The 17,089-nt window shown below is 31.3% G+C and overlaps 1 protein-coding gene and 1 long non-coding RNA gene across 2 annotated transcripts in view; one reads left to right on the top strand and one right to left on the bottom strand.

The window, feature by feature from the left end:
- Positions 1–1,905: 1,905 nt before the first annotated feature.
- On the bottom strand, positions 1,906–10,090 carry LOC107480322 (PI-PLC X domain-containing protein At5g67130-like). The gene is made up of 8 exons (XM_052254486.1): positions 9,911–10,090; positions 9,698–9,823; positions 9,409–9,546; positions 9,196–9,294; positions 8,083–8,386; positions 3,377–3,600; positions 2,281–2,367; positions 1,906–2,174 (listed from the first exon to the last, which is right to left on the bottom strand). The coding sequence occupies exons 1-8, from the start codon at positions 10,031–10,033 to the stop codon at positions 1,983–1,985; spliced, it is 1,293 nt and encodes a 430-aa protein (XP_052110446.1). The 5' UTR covers positions 10,034–10,090; the 3' UTR covers positions 1,906–1,982.
- A 6,633-nt stretch (positions 10,091–16,723) lies between these two features.
- The window catches only part of LOC107480333 (uncharacterized), a 2,925-nt gene continuing 2,559 nt past the window's right edge, over positions 16,724–17,089 (top strand). Inside the window, exons 1-2 of the long non-coding RNA XR_008002211.1 lie at positions 16,724–16,873; positions 16,967–17,020. This is a non-coding gene — a long non-coding RNA (uncharacterized LOC107480333). The remainder of the gene's footprint in view (positions 16,874–16,966; positions 17,021–17,089) is intronic.

Here is a 17,089-nt window from a genome sequence, read left to right as displayed (position 1 = left end):
TGAAATGCAACTTGCATTAGATGATAAATTTCTGTCTTTCCAATGCTATTGTACTTTACCTTCCATGTTGCATTAAGTAGGGAACTTTTGTTGTGATTTGGGAAGACCTTAACAGCTGGGTGAAGAGTGAAGACTCCAAAAAGTGTCCAATTTTGGAATCATTGTATCTTCTCTCTTTGAAGATGAGTGAACCAAGATAATTCTTGAGACAAGATTTCTGGTTAATGGAGCTGAGTTTTTGTGCTCTTCATAAGAGCAAGGCCCACAATTGATACTTTTATGGTATGGAAAATCTTTCATAAAAAAGGAGAAAGATAAGTTTCACCAGATCCCAGACCCTGGTGACCATGAAAAGGAAAATTTTGGCATGAATCTTTAAGATGGCAAGGTCTCATCTTATGATAAAGGTCCTTCTGATATTGGTTTGGCATTGCTTTACTTTTCAAAGATTGTAGTTAGGGATGACAATGGTCTTCAGGGGGCGTTTCTCTTTGCGGGGGAGGCGGATATCCCGGGATATTCATGGATAATTAGATATTATTAAATTTAAATTTTTTAAAATTAATTAATATAACCATAATAAAATTTTATATACTTCAAGGAAATATATCAAATCAAACATAATTCAAATACAAATTAACATAATAACATAGACATAAAATTTTTAACATATAAATTAAAATAAAATGAGTTAGAGTTATTTATTTATATAACATATATATAAAGATATTTAAGTAAATTTTATTTCATGGAAATTTCGCAGGTCTTTGTAGGGTGGGTATCTCAATTCCCGCATTGTCTCTGTTTAGTTGTGGGAGCTGGTCCCTATTTCTGTGAAAATTTTGCGAGTCTCCATTAACTTCCTTTTTGCGGGTAATCTCCGCGGGTATCTTTGAAGGCATGTTCTTTTGCCATCCCTAATTATAGTTGTGGTAAATCAAAACTAAAATAATTATGATGATATTTGCCATTCCTAATTGTAGGTGTAGTAAATCAAAACTAAAATAGCTATAATGATAGATTAATCCAAATGTACATTAGTTTTCATTTTTGGGTTAAGTTATATGACATATACACACACCTCTCCTTTCCATGGCTTTTATATAATTATTTTCTAGTCACAGCTTAAACCCGATACACTTTTCAAGTAAGGCATACATTGATGCCACTTAACCAAGCTTTGTAGCGCAAATGCACAGTTAGTTAAGCAATGGTTTTCGTACTACTAGTATTAGGATTTGGTCACATTTTTTTGAGTGGACATTATAACATTTATCCGTATTTTTTTATGTATTTATAATATATTTTTTTTATTTTTTTCTTATTTTCAAACTCTTTATTATGCCCCAACTCCCTGATGTATGGATATTTGGATTATTAAAATTTTGAAACCATTTCAAGGAATCTCTTATGGATCCCGCTAGGGAGATAATGAACTATGTACTATTGAGTTACAAAATGAGCATCCCCATACTATCTATAATAACCATCCGAGTACTAGGGATAATAAACATCTTCCCGAAAAAATTAAAATAATTTTAGGGTTCACAAAGGATCAAACTCTTGACATTTTGGATCTAGCGTTCTAATACCATGTCATAATACCATTCATTCCAAAAGTTTCAGCTGATGGGAAAAGATAACACTAATGATTATATCTTTAATACTTCATAAACTTCCATTGTATACATTGTATAAATATTTCATTGGCTCCTCATACTTTCCCATCTCTTATTATTTGTATAATAAATAGATGTATTTTATAGGTATGGATGAAATCATGTACACGAATATAAATGGTCAATTTACAAACGTGTTTTCAAATACTAAGGACTAAGAGCGCTTTATCTACATGTGTAAAAGCTCAAGGGTAATCTATCTACTCTTCAATTTCAAGTCCTATATATTCTACTCATTTTTTCCCGGATCTTAACTCAGAAACACACTAAAAGAAGGAAGTGCTATGAAATACAATTGAAGTCTTATGGCCAAGATAAGAAAGTTGCCATCCCCAAAATTACACCAAACAAATTCAGCAGTTTGGCCGGCATGGTGTTTATAAAAGCGATGTTTTTTGACGGCTGGTTTCCTCCAGCCGTAGGGGGGGTAGCGAGAGCTGCAGGTGGTGGCGGAGAAATCGGAGGCACTTGGCACGTTCCATATGTAGCATTTACCTGCATACACACATATCCATATCAAGTTTGATATTCAAAAAAGTAAAGAATAAATCTTATAGATACTAGAGTTTAAAGAGAAACGTAGCTAAAAGAAGTGAGAAACCTTGCAATAGGCAATGTTGTTACATCCACAAGTTAAGTGACCATTTGCTTCATCAACAGCTTCTGAGGCTCCTCCGCCATCGCTCCTCTGTATAACAAATATATGATAATAACGGATTATGATATAACTTTGGCAGATTGTGTTTCTTTGTATAAATAAAATGTTTTGCAGTTTTGCTAATGACAACTCGTTGATCTGAGGAGCCAAAATTTAAAGGCCTAAGAGTTGTTGTTACTTGTTACCGTATGTCAAACTTTTTTTTTTAATTTTAGTTTTTTTAAGGGAATTCATTAGAATTTAGAAGGCCCCATATGTTTTATCCCTATTGTTTTTATTTCAAATTTTTTTATTTTATCCCTAATGATTTTGTATCTAACATTTTTTATTGTAACTTATTTTTTCTACTGCCAACAAGTTATAGCTTAAATGATATAATTTTTTCATATTCACCTAAAAGTTATGGATTTGAATTTCATTTTTAATTTTAAAATAAAAATTAAAAAAAAAACTTATTTTTCCTACTAATATTTCCATTATTTACTAAACAAGAAGTATGGTTTGCACAACTTTTTGTGTATATATGTATTTTTTATACTTCAATGATGATGTTTCCCGTAAAGATCACACTATAAATTTTTAGATCATTTAGTTAAATATATTTAACAAATTTTTTAATTCATCTAACAATTCATAATGTAATTTTCATATGAAAATATCATTATTGAACTATTCACCATTTTTTTATGCTATAAAGAAACAAAGTTTTTATTTTTTATTTGTTATTAATCACTTTTAATAATAAAAGTAGAAAATGCATATAAAGACCTATGTTTTGCCCTTTTGTTGCGGTGATCTTTTGATATTGCAAAAGAGAAATGTTATGATTTAAAACACTTTTTTTTTATATTATTGGAGTTTAGGATTTAATGTTTAAAATTTAGTTTTTATTATTTAGAATTGATTAAATATTGACTAAAAATAATAAATTTTATTAATCACAAAAAGCATTGCTCATCCCAAAAATTACACGTTTTATTTAAATAATAGAGAAGATTCAAATTGATGTGGTATTAATAGTGATAAGAAGAATGCATGCCTGGTAAAAATCAACAGCGATGAAATTTGGCCAGCGATTTCCAGCAGCATGATGGCAAGTCTTCATCATGCTAATTAATGGTGCTGAATTGTCAGTACATGCTTCACTTGCATTCGGATCGGTGCGAAAATAGTTCTGAAGAACAAGGGACCTTGACTTCGTGTTCATAGCTGAAGATTCCGCACGATTTGGACAAGAACCAGCTTTCATTCCGCCATCTCCATCTATATATAATCATTCAATTGGAGTACATATAGTCATATTCGTATATATATTTAGTATTTACACATTCAAATATTTGCAAGGTAATAATAGTAAGAAAAATGCTATGTGTCCTTTAAAATTTAGTCTTTATTCAGCCTTTAAATTTAAATAATATTATTTAAATAAATTTTAGTTAAAAAACATTCCTAATTTGTAGTTAAACATGTTGGTAATTAAAATTAATTTAAATTTTAAATACTAGAATTTCTCTAACTTCCTAATTACTTCATAAAATAGTTATTTTATTAGTTTTTTATTTATTTGTAAGTCTCCCCTCCCCTCTCTCTCTCGGTTCTTTTTTTTTCCTTCTCTCTCACTGTTTTTCACAAAAATTTTCATTGAAGAGTATTATTTCTCTACAGGTAAATTTATTATTTCATATTTAACATTTTATTATTATTATTATTATTATTATTAGATGAGTCGTGCTATTTTATTTCTATTTCGAGTGACTTACATACTAACTCAAAACTCATTCATCATTATTGTCAAATGAAATTTTAATAAGATTATATCAACATTTGAATTAAACAATAAATGATCAGTGTATATATCAATATTCTTTTCTTCTTCTTTATTTTTTTCTTTCTTTCTTTCTTTCTTTTATTTTTTTTTGAATTTTTTCATTGCTTATTTGAATATTAACGCTTTTAAAATTATTAAAATGTATGTTCGTAAAAATTAATTTTTTTCAATTGTAACACATTTAAAATTATTAAATTATACATAAAATATTTTTAAAACACATCCAAAATTATAAATCTAAAATTTAAATTTAAGCATTAAAAATAAAATTAATTTTTTATATCTTATTCGAAAAAAATTCATCTAATATTTCTCTTTTTTTAATAGTTAGATTTTTTCGTTACTTATTTTAATATTAATACTTTTAAAAGTATTAAAATGCCTATTTGTAAAAATTCGATTTTGTTTTCAATTGTAACACATCTAAAATTATTAAGTGATACAAAAAATATTTCTGAAACACATCCAAAATCATAAATCAAAAATTTAAATTTAAACATTAAATATAAAATAATGTTTTTATATCTTATTCGATAAAATTCATCTAATATTTCTATTTTTTTTATTATTTGTTGAATTTTATCGTTATTTATTTGAACATTAATGCTTTTAAAATTATTAAAATGTACGTTTGTAAATATTGGTTATTTTTCATTTATTACACATCTAAAATTATTGACTTATATATAAAACATGTTTGAAAAACATCCAAAATCATAAATTTAAAAAAATAAAAAATTTTATTAAGCGGAAAAAGACTCATGAATGAATTCAACCAAAATTTTTTTAGAATCTTGTAAGCAGAATTACCAGAAAGACAGAAGGATTGCGATGTGAGAGAGGAGACAGGGGAGGCGCGGGAGAAGGGGGCGGTTGTGCGTGGCGCGAGGGAAGAGACCAGGGACGGGGAGGAGTCCATCAATTGAGGAGGCGTGGGGGGTGTGCAGGTATATGAGTTACAAAATGAACATTTTCTACTATCTAGAATAACCATTCGAGTAGTAGGAAAAATAAACATCTTCCCAAAAGCTTAAATTGATTTTCGGGTTCACTAAGGATTGAACTCTTGACCTTTCGGATCTAAAGCTCTAATATTATATCATGATATCACTCATCCCAAAAGCTTCAGCTGATGAAAAAATGTAACACTAATAATTATATCTCTAATACTTCATAAACCTCCATTGTATACATTGTATAAATATTTTATTGGCTCCTCATACTTTCCCGAGAAAATTTCATTCTTTTTTGTTGAGAGATATTAAAATGATATTTCTCTTCTCTTTATTTGTAAAATATACATTCTCTTCTCATATAACTTTTAAAAAATTTTATTTTTAATCCATTTAAAATTTTTTGTGTTAACTAACATTAACTTTACCCATTTTTTAAAAAAATAAATTATTTCTTACAAAAATATCTTTTAGCAATTTTTTTGTGATTAAATTTCATTTATCAAAATATCTTTTAAAAATTTTTTTATTGATTAAATTATATTTTTACTAAAATATTTTTAAAAAATTAATAATTAAATTATTTTTTCTAATATACCCTTCAATAATTTTTTAATTATTAAATTGTGATTTTACCAAAATTTTTGTTAATAATTATTTTTATATTTTACTATTATTTTAACATTTTGCTTTATAAAAATATGAAAGAATGAGATATTAATTTTTTAAATTTAAAATTTATCCATCTCAACTTATTTTTAAATTTTGATAAAGTTATTAATAATTTTTAATAGTTCTATAAAACAAATTATTAATAATAGAGCAATGTTAGGGAACCAAAAGGGTATTAGTCAAAAACCAGCCAAATATTTTTTGGTGAATCCAAAATTTTTAGGAGTTAATATATATGGATGTTTCTTCTACTAAGTATCAGAATGTTTCTTTTTTATACTAAATGAATGTTCTTTTATATATTTTTCAAATTTTTTTATATTGCAAATGTGAATGTCTCTATTTCTTTAAGAATTTCATATTTTTTTTAAATTTTATAGATATTTAATTATTTTTGCTAAAATATAACTTGATATTTCTTTTCTTAAGTATTAGGATGTTTTTTTTCATATTAAATGAATATTTTTTTATAATTATGTAATTGTGTAATTTACAGTCTCTTTAATCATTAAAACGACACTTAATATTCCAAAACGCAGAAAGTAACATCTGCAACAAACTCCTAATTACAAACACGTGTATTGAATACAAAATATGAACTCCATCATCCACCATCTTTCTCACTAGCATCATAGCACCAACCACCTTCTTTACCTTACACACGCCCAACACAAAGGCGTCGAACATACGCACATCCGCACCCTCCTCATCTCCGCTTCTCAAATTCGTTCTCGAGTCTCGGATCTGCCGCCATTAGCAACCTCCCTTCCCTATGCAAAGTCCAAACCCATTCTACCAAAATCTTTCTCCGGGGAGACCAACGCAGAGGCATTCGAGCCTCGAACAAAGCCTTATCCAAACTCCCATTAGGCATCAAGTCATACACCAACAAAATCTTGCCTTTCTCGTGACACTAACTCTGAAGCCTAACAAGATTCCGGTGCCGAAGGGTTCCAATTATGGACAACTCAGACAAGAACTCATTCTTACCTTGACTACTGTGGCTACTTCGGAGAAGGTTTCGTCGGTGACGATGTCAAAGGTGGAGTTCGTGTTGAAACAGTTGTCTTGAATGTGCTTGTTGAGGGCGTTGCGTAAAGCATGGAAGTCGCCGGCGCTTCCAGCAACATTGGTGAGAGAGAGGTATGTGTGTGATTGTTGGAGGTGGGTAAGTTAATGTGAGAGAGAAGAGGAAGGCTTTTATAGGTTTTAATTAGGTTTACTTAATTAATTTTAAATTTTTTAAATTCAAAATTTAAAAAATTTAAAATTAATTATTAATATAAATTAATGTGATTTTGTTTAGTTTTTGGCTGATAACTTTTTGGTTCCATATACTTTTCCTTAATAATATTAATTGTTATATATATTAACAATGATAAGTTCTTTTAATATAATCTTACATTGATATCGAAAAATTAATAATAAAGTACAAAAATAATTGTTAACGAAAATTTCAGTAAAATCACAATTTAATAATTAAAAAATTATTGAAGAGTATCTTAGAAAAAGAATAATTTAATCATTAAAATTTTTTTAAAAGAATATTTTAGTAAAAATACAATTTAATCAGTAAATAAATTATTTGAGAGTGTCTATTTTACAAATAAAAAAATTATTATTTTAATATTTTTTAAAAAAAGAGAACAAAATTTTCTCAAAATTTAAATATAATAAAATGGATGACAACACGAAATACGAAAATTTTATGAAAGAATTCTAAAATCAATAATATTTGACATTGATCATAGCTAAAAATTTTATGAAAGAATTCTAGAATCAATAATATTTGACATTGATCATAGCTAGTATACAATTAAATGATATTATCTATAAAAAAATATTATTTACATATTAAATTAATTATCAAAATCAATCTTTATGAATTTATTTGTATATAAATATATAATTTAATTTATTTTTAATATATATTTTATTTTAATAATTATTTTTAATAACTAATTTTGATATATACTGATTACTTTTTTATATATGGTTAATTTTCAAATAATTAACATCAGGCATTATTGGTACACGCTCTAAAATCCAACCAATGGTTGAAAAATTCACTCCATTCAAAACTTGACAATGCAAGTCAGGTTTGGTCAGGTCAGATCAAATCGACTCACATACACAAGGACTATCTCATTCACTATCAAAGATGCTCGTCAATAGTAGTAATTAAGCTCAATAATAATAATAATAATAATAATAATAATAATAATAATAATAATAATATCCACATAGAAATTCCAATAATTAGATGTTATGTGAGTGCAGCAGGGGACTCACATTGGTTTTCGACGACATAGTTCCATTGGTAGGCAATGCCCTCGGAAGCTTCTTTGGATGATTTCGATGTGAAAACGATCAGCCGTTGATTCTTTCGGACCATGTCATCAACGGTTGGCCAATCCTCACCATTCTTCGGCATTCTAGAAACTGGGAACCAATACTTGTTCAACTCTGAAGCGTTGAACACTTTGCTTAATCCCTGGGATGATTTTACATAGTCTTCGATGAAGATTGTTACAATTTCTGATGGGTTTGCTTCTAGAAATGATTTAATTTCTCTAAGCACGTTTATGGCGGGTTGCTACCATGCATAGGATGACAGAAAAATCATATTATGATTTATAAAAATGCTATTGACATACTAAATGGGTCATTAAAATCAGTTATAATGTATTTGTATATAAATATATATATATATAATTTAATTTATTTTTAATATATATATTGTGTTTTAATGTGTATTCAACATTGATAATTAATTTTAGTGTAATAGTTGTATGATTTATATCTCAGTACACAAAGTCTCTCATTAAGATTTAAAATGATAAATTCATTTAATTTGCCACTCTTCAAAAGAATAATAATGCTTCCTTATTACATGTATGAGAGAAAACTAGCTAATAATATTATAATATGTCTTTTTCTTTTAATAGTGATTTTACCTTATTTCATATTCTTTTCATAATTTTATTAATTTATCTCAACTTTTTTAAAAATGACTTTTTTTTTTAAAATCTATAAGTTGACAATAATTTTTTTCTAATCCTACTTGTCCTATTACTCAGTTTACTATTTACATGATTAGAAAATTCAAGTGCGACTTTACTAGGTAGACAATAACTTTTCTGAACAATAAGTTTTAAAATGGACACAATAAAATAAAAACACACTACACTCCCAAATTATTCACTTAAATCTTAATATTAGAATAATCATCTATACACCTAATAAATTAAACATCCGATATATCCATTATTCACATAATTTAATATTTTGATTATCTATCTATACTTTTCTATTCAAGTGAAACTAAAAATATAATAAAGGCCGAAATTGACCTACCCAATTAATAAATTGACAAATTAGAGAAAGCAGGTTGATGGCACTTACAAATGAAGTAGCGTTGAAACATTGACCTCCAAAGGAATGACATAACCAGATATCGTTTTCAAAGTCATACATATCTAACATAAGGCCTCGAACACCATTCTGCATTATTATTTATTAAGGCAATGTAAAATGGATTACCAAAAAGATAAATGATGCATTAGATTCTCTTCAATATTGAAATTTCTCTCTACATGAAAGAAGCAGAGTTTTTACATTGAGTTGATGGGTAACGTTGTAATCCTGGTTGGTGGCTGATATAATAGAAGATCCCGACTCCGACTTTGTGCCGGACACAGCATATGAATTATGTGTCGTCAGCCACGAGTATTTGTTGAACGCCAAACCTTTCACCTACCAATTCAAAAACAGACAAAAGAACTACTAAAGTGTTTGGAGTACAATCTCAAGAATTTTAACACTACAATTAAAATTTTACATTTTGAGAATTATTTTTGTACACAAATAATCTTATTCCTAAAATCATATAGTTAGCAAGAGTTACTTTTGAAGTTGGCATGGTTGGTTGAGTGCGAGTGCATCTTGGCCGTGTGTTCCCATTTGCAGGGCATGTTTCGCATTGAAGCCCTGCGTCGCATTGGGCTCCCGATGACCCACATGTTTCTCCTTGCTGTTTTGTGTTCAATCACACGCAAATTAAAACATTCATAATTCATAATTATATCATCAGTTTCTGCAAAACTGAAATGCCACTCACCTTGAGGCTTGACGACCTGTTTATAAGACAAAGCGCTACAACAATCATCACCACTTCACTCTGATGAATATAACATAAGTAAGAATAAGAAATATATATTACTGAATTTAAATTAATCAACATCGCAATACAGCAAGCTATATAATATGTTCATGACTTCATGCCTTCATTTTCATATCGGATTTTTTACTTGGTGTTCCCTTCAAAGACAGAGACAAGTAAAGGAAAGAGAGAGAATTAGTAATGTATTTCATTTTCCCCACATAACAAATTAACAATCTTTATATATGCTTTGATTTATTAATATTGTATACGGAGACTGAACAAAAAGAAATAGATGGTTTTGATGTGGGAGGAAATTTCTAATATTTTGAAAAATTCAACTACCAATTTAGACCCGGTTTCTCTAATAATCTTGAAAACAAATTTAAATCTAACGATGCACAATATATACATATATATCTATATTATTCATTTGTTTGTCGTTGAAAGCTACGTAACTATGGGGACCTGCACTCTAGATAAACAAACTGGATTAAAAATGGAGTTTTCTAGAAGATCATATTTAGAAAGCATTCCTTTCTCTTAAATTGACTGTGAAACAAAACTAATAGTACTGACAATTGTACTCGTAAACAAAACTATTACTTTATTTTTAAAAAATTGTGAATATAAAATCTAATTTCAATTTTTTGCGAATAAATTTGTTATTTTAATTTCTAATTGGACAAGTGTTTATTTAGTAATCTTAGAGGAAAATGCAAATCTCATATTATATGTAAAATATTTCGTCTTTATATAAAAATGTGACAATTGTTTAATTTATGGTGTCAGTTTTAAAGCATAACCATAGCTTATTTTATGGTTATAGTAGTTTAAAAATGTGACTATAAAAAAAGTTATATAATCACAATTTTAAACTAATATGAGTATAGAATAAGCTATTGTAAATTTATTATTAAAATTCAATCCTACTTTATTCGCAGGTTGAGAACAACTCAATTGTAATCTTACCTGCAGTTAATTCGCATATTTTCACAGATAAGCAATATTATTATATAACTTAATGAGCATGCAAATTAAAAATTCAATAGAAATAACATAATCGTTCCATAAACAACATAACCATCAAATGTTCAATTCTATATAAAAGTCTTTGCTTAAATTAATAACACAAACAGTTATTAAATTTTATATAATTAATCTATAATAATTTTATATCAAAAGATAATCAGATGTATGTTTACTCACATAATGGTCCTGAGATCGCTGATCAGCAAATTTCTCTTTGTTCTCCTTCAACGTATGGGTGTACTTGAATATTTGCGCCAATGTCATCTCGCGATCCAACTATTTCGACTATACATGTTGCATTGAAACAATATATTTAGGATGCCTAGTAATGATATGTAAAAGAATATAACTAATAAGTTATTAAGAAAATTAAAGACACTACATACCAGCCTGGCTTTAGTCTTCATGAAGGTCTCTGAGCTGCTAGTATACTTGGACGACCTGCCTGATGCCCTGTTAGCTCTGTTGGTGAGATGTCAATGCCTGAACCTCGCATTAGTCTCCCAATAAACTAAGAGAGCCTTCTTTATTTTCGGTCAGAGCCAGGTCGTCAAGTGGTCCTGCCCCTCACGAACATCCTCCATCATCTGCTCGTATATCTTTCTGATGGTAAGATCGTACTCAGCGTCCCATATAAAGTGCAACTACACAAAGAAAATTTAAATTAGTCAATTAAATAGAAAATATAAACTACCTAAAAAGGATTGAAGCTAAAAAAACTAATTACCACCCACTTCTGAAACCATCGCGATAGTTGTACATCAGCTTGATGACGTTGGTCATCTCTTGAGTACATACGTTGTTATTCAACACAAACCTATCATCAATTCACAAACAAAACAATATGGCAATATAAATTAAAACTTCATCAGAAGCAAATAACCATGACATATAGAGATTTTTATATAAATTTCAGTAGAGTTTCATATGTAATTGGAATGCGCTACAAACCTAAATCAAACACTTTTAGCCATTCAAACCTAAATCCACTAAACTAAAAATTAATAATCAGATACTTTCAGATTCACTAAACTAGAAATCAATAATCAAATACATTCAGCAATTCGATAATCAGGAAACAATAATCAGATACTTTTAGCCATTCAAACCTAAATCCACTAAACTGAAAATCAATAATCAGACACTTTCAGTAATTCAATAATCAGACACTTTCAGCCATTCAAACCTAAATCCACTAAACTAGAAATCAATAATCAGACACTTTAGCAATTCGATAATCAAAAAACAATAATCAGACACTTTCAGCCATTCAAACCTAAATCCACTAAATTGAAAATCAATTCGATAATCAGAAAATAATAATCAAACACTTTCAGTCATTCAAACCTAAATCCACTAATCTGAAAATCAATAATCAGACACTTTTAGCCATTCAAAGCTAAATCCACTAAACTGGACATCAATAATCAGACACTTTTAAAAATCAGAAAAATATATAAAACTCAAAGTGATACTTACCTCGTACCGCCATCAAGCCAAATGGTCAGCTATACAATGGGAGATGGTAGAGGGGCATCAGCTGCCTCACTTCCATGAGAGGACTCTGGCGTCGCGGCTTCCGTCGTTGGAGGCAGCATCGCCGTGGCAACGGGCTACTGAGAGGTAGGAGGCGGCGTTGCCATGGTAACGAGTTGCTGAGCGGTTGGAGGGGCGTTGTGTAACACCCTAACTATCAAAGTGTCACGCTTCCGGCTGCGCCGCTCTGATAGCTCGTGTATTACGACGACCCTTAATAGGCAGCAATGGCGAGGCAGCTAAGCTCGTTAACAACGGTGGCGCAAAGGCAGTTTCTTCCTCTCCCGTGCATGCCACTTCCTTCCATCAGTCTCTCTCTCTTCGTGAACTCAAGGATGACGACGACGTGGTGAGGGCAAACGGCAATGACGAATAGAGATGGCGGCTCCCAAGACGATGGCGGTGGCGCATGCGGAAAAACGCAGTGGCGGCAGCAAGCTGGACGCAGTCTGGCAGCGATGCTGGGTGGTGGCGCAGACAACTCCTCTCCGACGCTCTCTTCCTCCCTCTCGGATCTCCCTCCCCTTCTTCTTTTCTTTCTTTCTTCCCTCTCAAGAACCGTGCCTGTGTATGTGTTAGTGAGGAAAAAAGGCCATTGCGCAGGTTGTTGCTGTTGCATCTTCCATTCGTCTCTGCCACTGCCGTGCAGTTGAGAGGGAAGCTGTTAGGTCGTACAGAGAGAGAGTGCACGGGGAGCAGAGGAGAGAGAAGGGAGACCCGCGCCCAGCCACCGCCGCTTCTGCCGCCCAAAACCCCGCTGCCGTCGCCGGAAAACTCTGCCGGTAAGGTCTTGAATATTGGGTTTCGTTTCTTTTGAGTTTTCGAAAATTTTATAATCACTGCATGTTGGTTTCAGTCGTCGTCGCTGGAATCTGGTCGCCACTGCCGCTTGAAGTGGCTGTCAGGGCTGCCGCCAAACCAGTTCAGAGACTGCCGTTGCTTCGTTTCGTATTACAGTGAGTATTTACGTTTCAAAAACCTCCACGTTAGTATCCTGTTACCTGTATTAAAGTCTTTGCTATATTCATGTGTTAGGAATTAGTAAGAAAGATTTGCATGTGGCGATTGAGGCCGTTTCTGCTATTGAGAAAGCAAGCAGAGCTGAGGTTTCGGTTGCCGCTGATTTCGGGCTGAGACACAAGGGATTCTTTGACGCGTTGGGTTGTGGTTTTGCTTAATTAAGGTAGAGGATTTTTCAGAAAACTATACTTTATAAATTGAAATTATTATATATGGATATTCATGTGAGAAAATGTATTTTTGGTGATTGTATAAGTCTTATGTATTGTTTGGTTGTCATGAATGAATATAAATGTTTGTTTGACTCGATTATTGTTTGGTTTTTTGAAACGGACTATTTTTGAAATGTTTCTTTAAAGTTGTTTCTTTAAAGATTTAAAATCGAGTTTAATCCATTGGAAATTGATTTGAGTTTGAGTTGGTTTTCTTGAAATATAAAAATGGTATGCACTTTTGGATTCAGCCTGATTTTTAATTGATTTGGTTTTAAAACCTGTTAAAGAGGGTTGTGGAATTGTTTGGTTGCGACCCGGAAAGGGTGGCAAAGTCTAAATTTTAGGGGAGATGCTATCGAAATTCTTATAAATTTGAGATTTTATTGAAATGTTATTTGAAAAATTATGAGTTTAAGACTTTTACTATTTTACTTGAATTATTCAAGAAAGTGATGAACCATGTTTTGAAATGAATTATTGAAATGAAAATTATAATTTAGTCTTGTTTTCTTGAGAAAAATATTATATCTCTTTCGGGAGAAAGTCAAGAAACTTATGTCTTAAGGCTATTTTAAATGTGAAAAGAGTTTATGTTTTTTTTTTTAATTTCACTTGAAGATTTCAATTGGAGGAGTATTAGTGGATTTAAAGGAAATTGGACTTGATTGAATAACTCCGTTTGTGACGTTTTGGAAGAAGTCAGATAATTGATTTTAAAAGTGAACTTGAAGGTGGTTTTGATTTCCATAGGTTGGTTTTGTTCTAAGTAATTTAGTTTTGAAAATTGTTTAGTACTTCTGATTTCTGTGATTTGATTTTGATTCAAATTAGGAAAACAATAATTTTTAAGGATCTTTAATAAATTTAAGAAATTAAAATTTGGTAGATTCTCCCTCAAAATCTTGAGACTTTGTGGTGGTAATTAATTAATAATTTCTAAATTAAAGTGATTAAGCGGATGGTTTAAGAATAAAATAATTCTGAGGTTGGTTTGGGAAAATTAGATGGTGTGAAAAAGAATGCTATAAAGAAAAAGGACTTTTGGTTTCAAGGTAAAGTGATTTGAGGAGAAAGTGATATATGGCATAAATGAATGTATGTTTGAGATACCTGGGTAGTAGTAAGGATGGTGGTTCGTCCTACTTGCTCCAGGTTAGTGATTGTGACGCCTGGGTAGTAGCAAGGGTTGTGGTTCGTCACACTTACTCCAGGTTGAGCTTTTAAACACTTGCCTGGGTAGTAGCCGCAGTAGTGATTATTTCACTGGCTTTGGGTTAAGCGGGTAGTAGTAAGGGGGTTGTAGCTCAAACCCACTTGCTCCGCAAGGGTGTTTCAGTCCATGGTTAGCTACCAGAACGTGTCGGGTTAGCTATATAACCGACAGATGATATCATCAGACATAGGACAGACATTCATCATATGCATCTATGTGACATTGTTTGCGTGTGTATATTGTAATTGGTTTTCTTATGTGATTATTTATGTTTAATTGCTAATTGCTCTACTTGATGTAACTGTTTGATTGTGTTTGTGACTGAAAATTGGTTGGATTGTGGTGAATTGGTTGTTGATTGAGTTGCTTGGGCCTAAGGCCGTTGTTGATTATGAGATGGGCAGCCGTGTGGTTTGTGTTTTTGATTTAGAAAAGTATGAAAAACTAAACTGGTTCAGCATAGACTTAATGAACTTCTGCTTAGAACAACTTGGTCATTCATACTGTTTAGGAAAAACTTTAAAAAGGGTTTAGGATTTTTGAAGAATTAACAACTTCCTCTTTTAAAAAGAATTTCAGATTTTGAATATTAAATCTTTGGTTTTGAAAAGATACATAAAGCGGCTATTAATCACAATACTTTATAAACAACTTTATTTTCACGTATCCTGTTATAATATTTCCCTAACCCCATAGTGAGAATCAGCGAGGATGATGTTCTCACTCCCCTAAAGATTTTTTTTCTTTTTTAGGTCATGGACAACGAAGTTTGGAAGAGCTTATTACTTTTCTGTTTATCCTATATTTTGTATTGTTTTAATATTTATGTTTTCCTTGCTTTTAATTTTACAAGTTTTTATAAGAGGGATAGGATTTTGATTATGTAATGCTTGTAAAATTAATAATGTGTATATGTATATGTATTCTTGTAAGTATCATAAGTTGTATTGTATGTATGGATGTATGTTATCTATCAAAAAGTATTTTGGGACGGTAATACGGTTTAAAGTTTTAACAGGCTTATATTTTAGTATTAAATATATTAAGGGTCGCCGTAATACCCGAGCTATCAGAGCGGTGCAACTGGAAGCGTGACACTTTGATAGTCAGGGTGTTACACGTCGTTGCCATAGATGGAAGCACGTAGTTGGGGTTAGGGACCATGATGAATGGCTGGTCCGCTAAACCTGCAACTTGTGACGTCACCGGCATAGTCAGAGTAGAAGGAGAGGATCCAAAATTTTCGGAGGTACTGGAAGAAACCCTCCTTCTACCATAACCATGACCACGACTACAACCACGACTAGCAGCTTGATCCGCAATACCTCTACCTGCCGTCATATCTGTAAATAGCATACCAATTAACAGAAATTCAAAAACATAAATCAACAATAAATTATAATAATACCAACTCGGAAATTTCTCGTAACAAAATTCTAATTTTACTCTAAATCAACCTAACAGCAAAAAGTAGTTTAACTAATTAAATTTGTAAACCCCGCTAAAATCGGTAAATAATTAGTCAATAAATCGAATTTTAATTAGGAAAATTAAATACGCAAAACTGATATCAAAATAGGATAGAGCTCGTCAAAACGAGAATTTTGATATCAATTTCGATAATTTGGCCCAAAGTTTGACCGGAAAGACCGAACCGGTTGAACCGGTATCCAAACCGAGCCTGTGGGTCCAACTGGACCCAAACATTTAAACAAAACAGCATCTCTCCTTCTTCTCCATTGTATGCAGCGAACACAAACAGAATTGGGGAAGGGAGGAGGAGCTCTCAACCATCACAACCTTTGATCCACCATAACTCTTCCGTCCGGGCTCCGATCGCCGCACCATTTGCGGCCACGCGCTCAGCGCGTTGAGCTCAACCTTTCTATCCGAACAATTTCACTGGTAAGCCTCCTATTAGGTTTAGAGCCTCTACCCCCTCTTTCTTTGGTAAACTTGAAAACCTATGGTGAATCTTGTCTAATTTTTGTGTTCTAGGTTCAAGTTAGCTTCCGGAACTTGTGAGCTCAAGCTATTGAGCATATGGGTATGGTAAGTACACCTTAACCCTAGCTCAATCTTGTTTTGGTAATGGAGAACTGAATTAGAACATATATATAT

The sequence above is a fragment of the Arachis duranensis genome, chromosome 1 (genome assembly GCF_000817695.3).
Source record: "Arachis duranensis cultivar V14167 chromosome 1, aradu.V14167.gnm2.J7QH, whole genome shotgun sequence".
Taxonomy (NCBI): Eukaryota; Viridiplantae; Streptophyta; class Magnoliopsida; order Fabales; family Fabaceae; genus Arachis; species Arachis duranensis.
The sequence above is the reverse complement of the archived record's forward strand: the minus strand, read 5'-3'. Positions and strand labels throughout refer to the sequence as shown.

What these genes read in the sequence shown, in the direction of transcription:
- LOC107480322 (XM_052254486.1), bottom strand. Translation starts at nt 10,033, where the DNA reads ATGTTGATTAATTTAAATTCAGTAATATATATTTCTTATTCTTACTTA. An exon ending in CAACCATGCCAACTTCAAAA is followed by an intron (nt 9,547 to 9,697) that starts GTAACTCTTGCT and finishes TTGAATTGGTAG; the next exon opens with GTGAAAGGTTTGGCGTTCAA. An exon ending in TCGCTGTTGATTTTTACCAG is followed by an intron (nt 2,368 to 3,376) that starts GCATGCATTCTT and finishes TTTGTTATACAG; the next exon opens with AGGAGCGATGGCGGAGGAGC.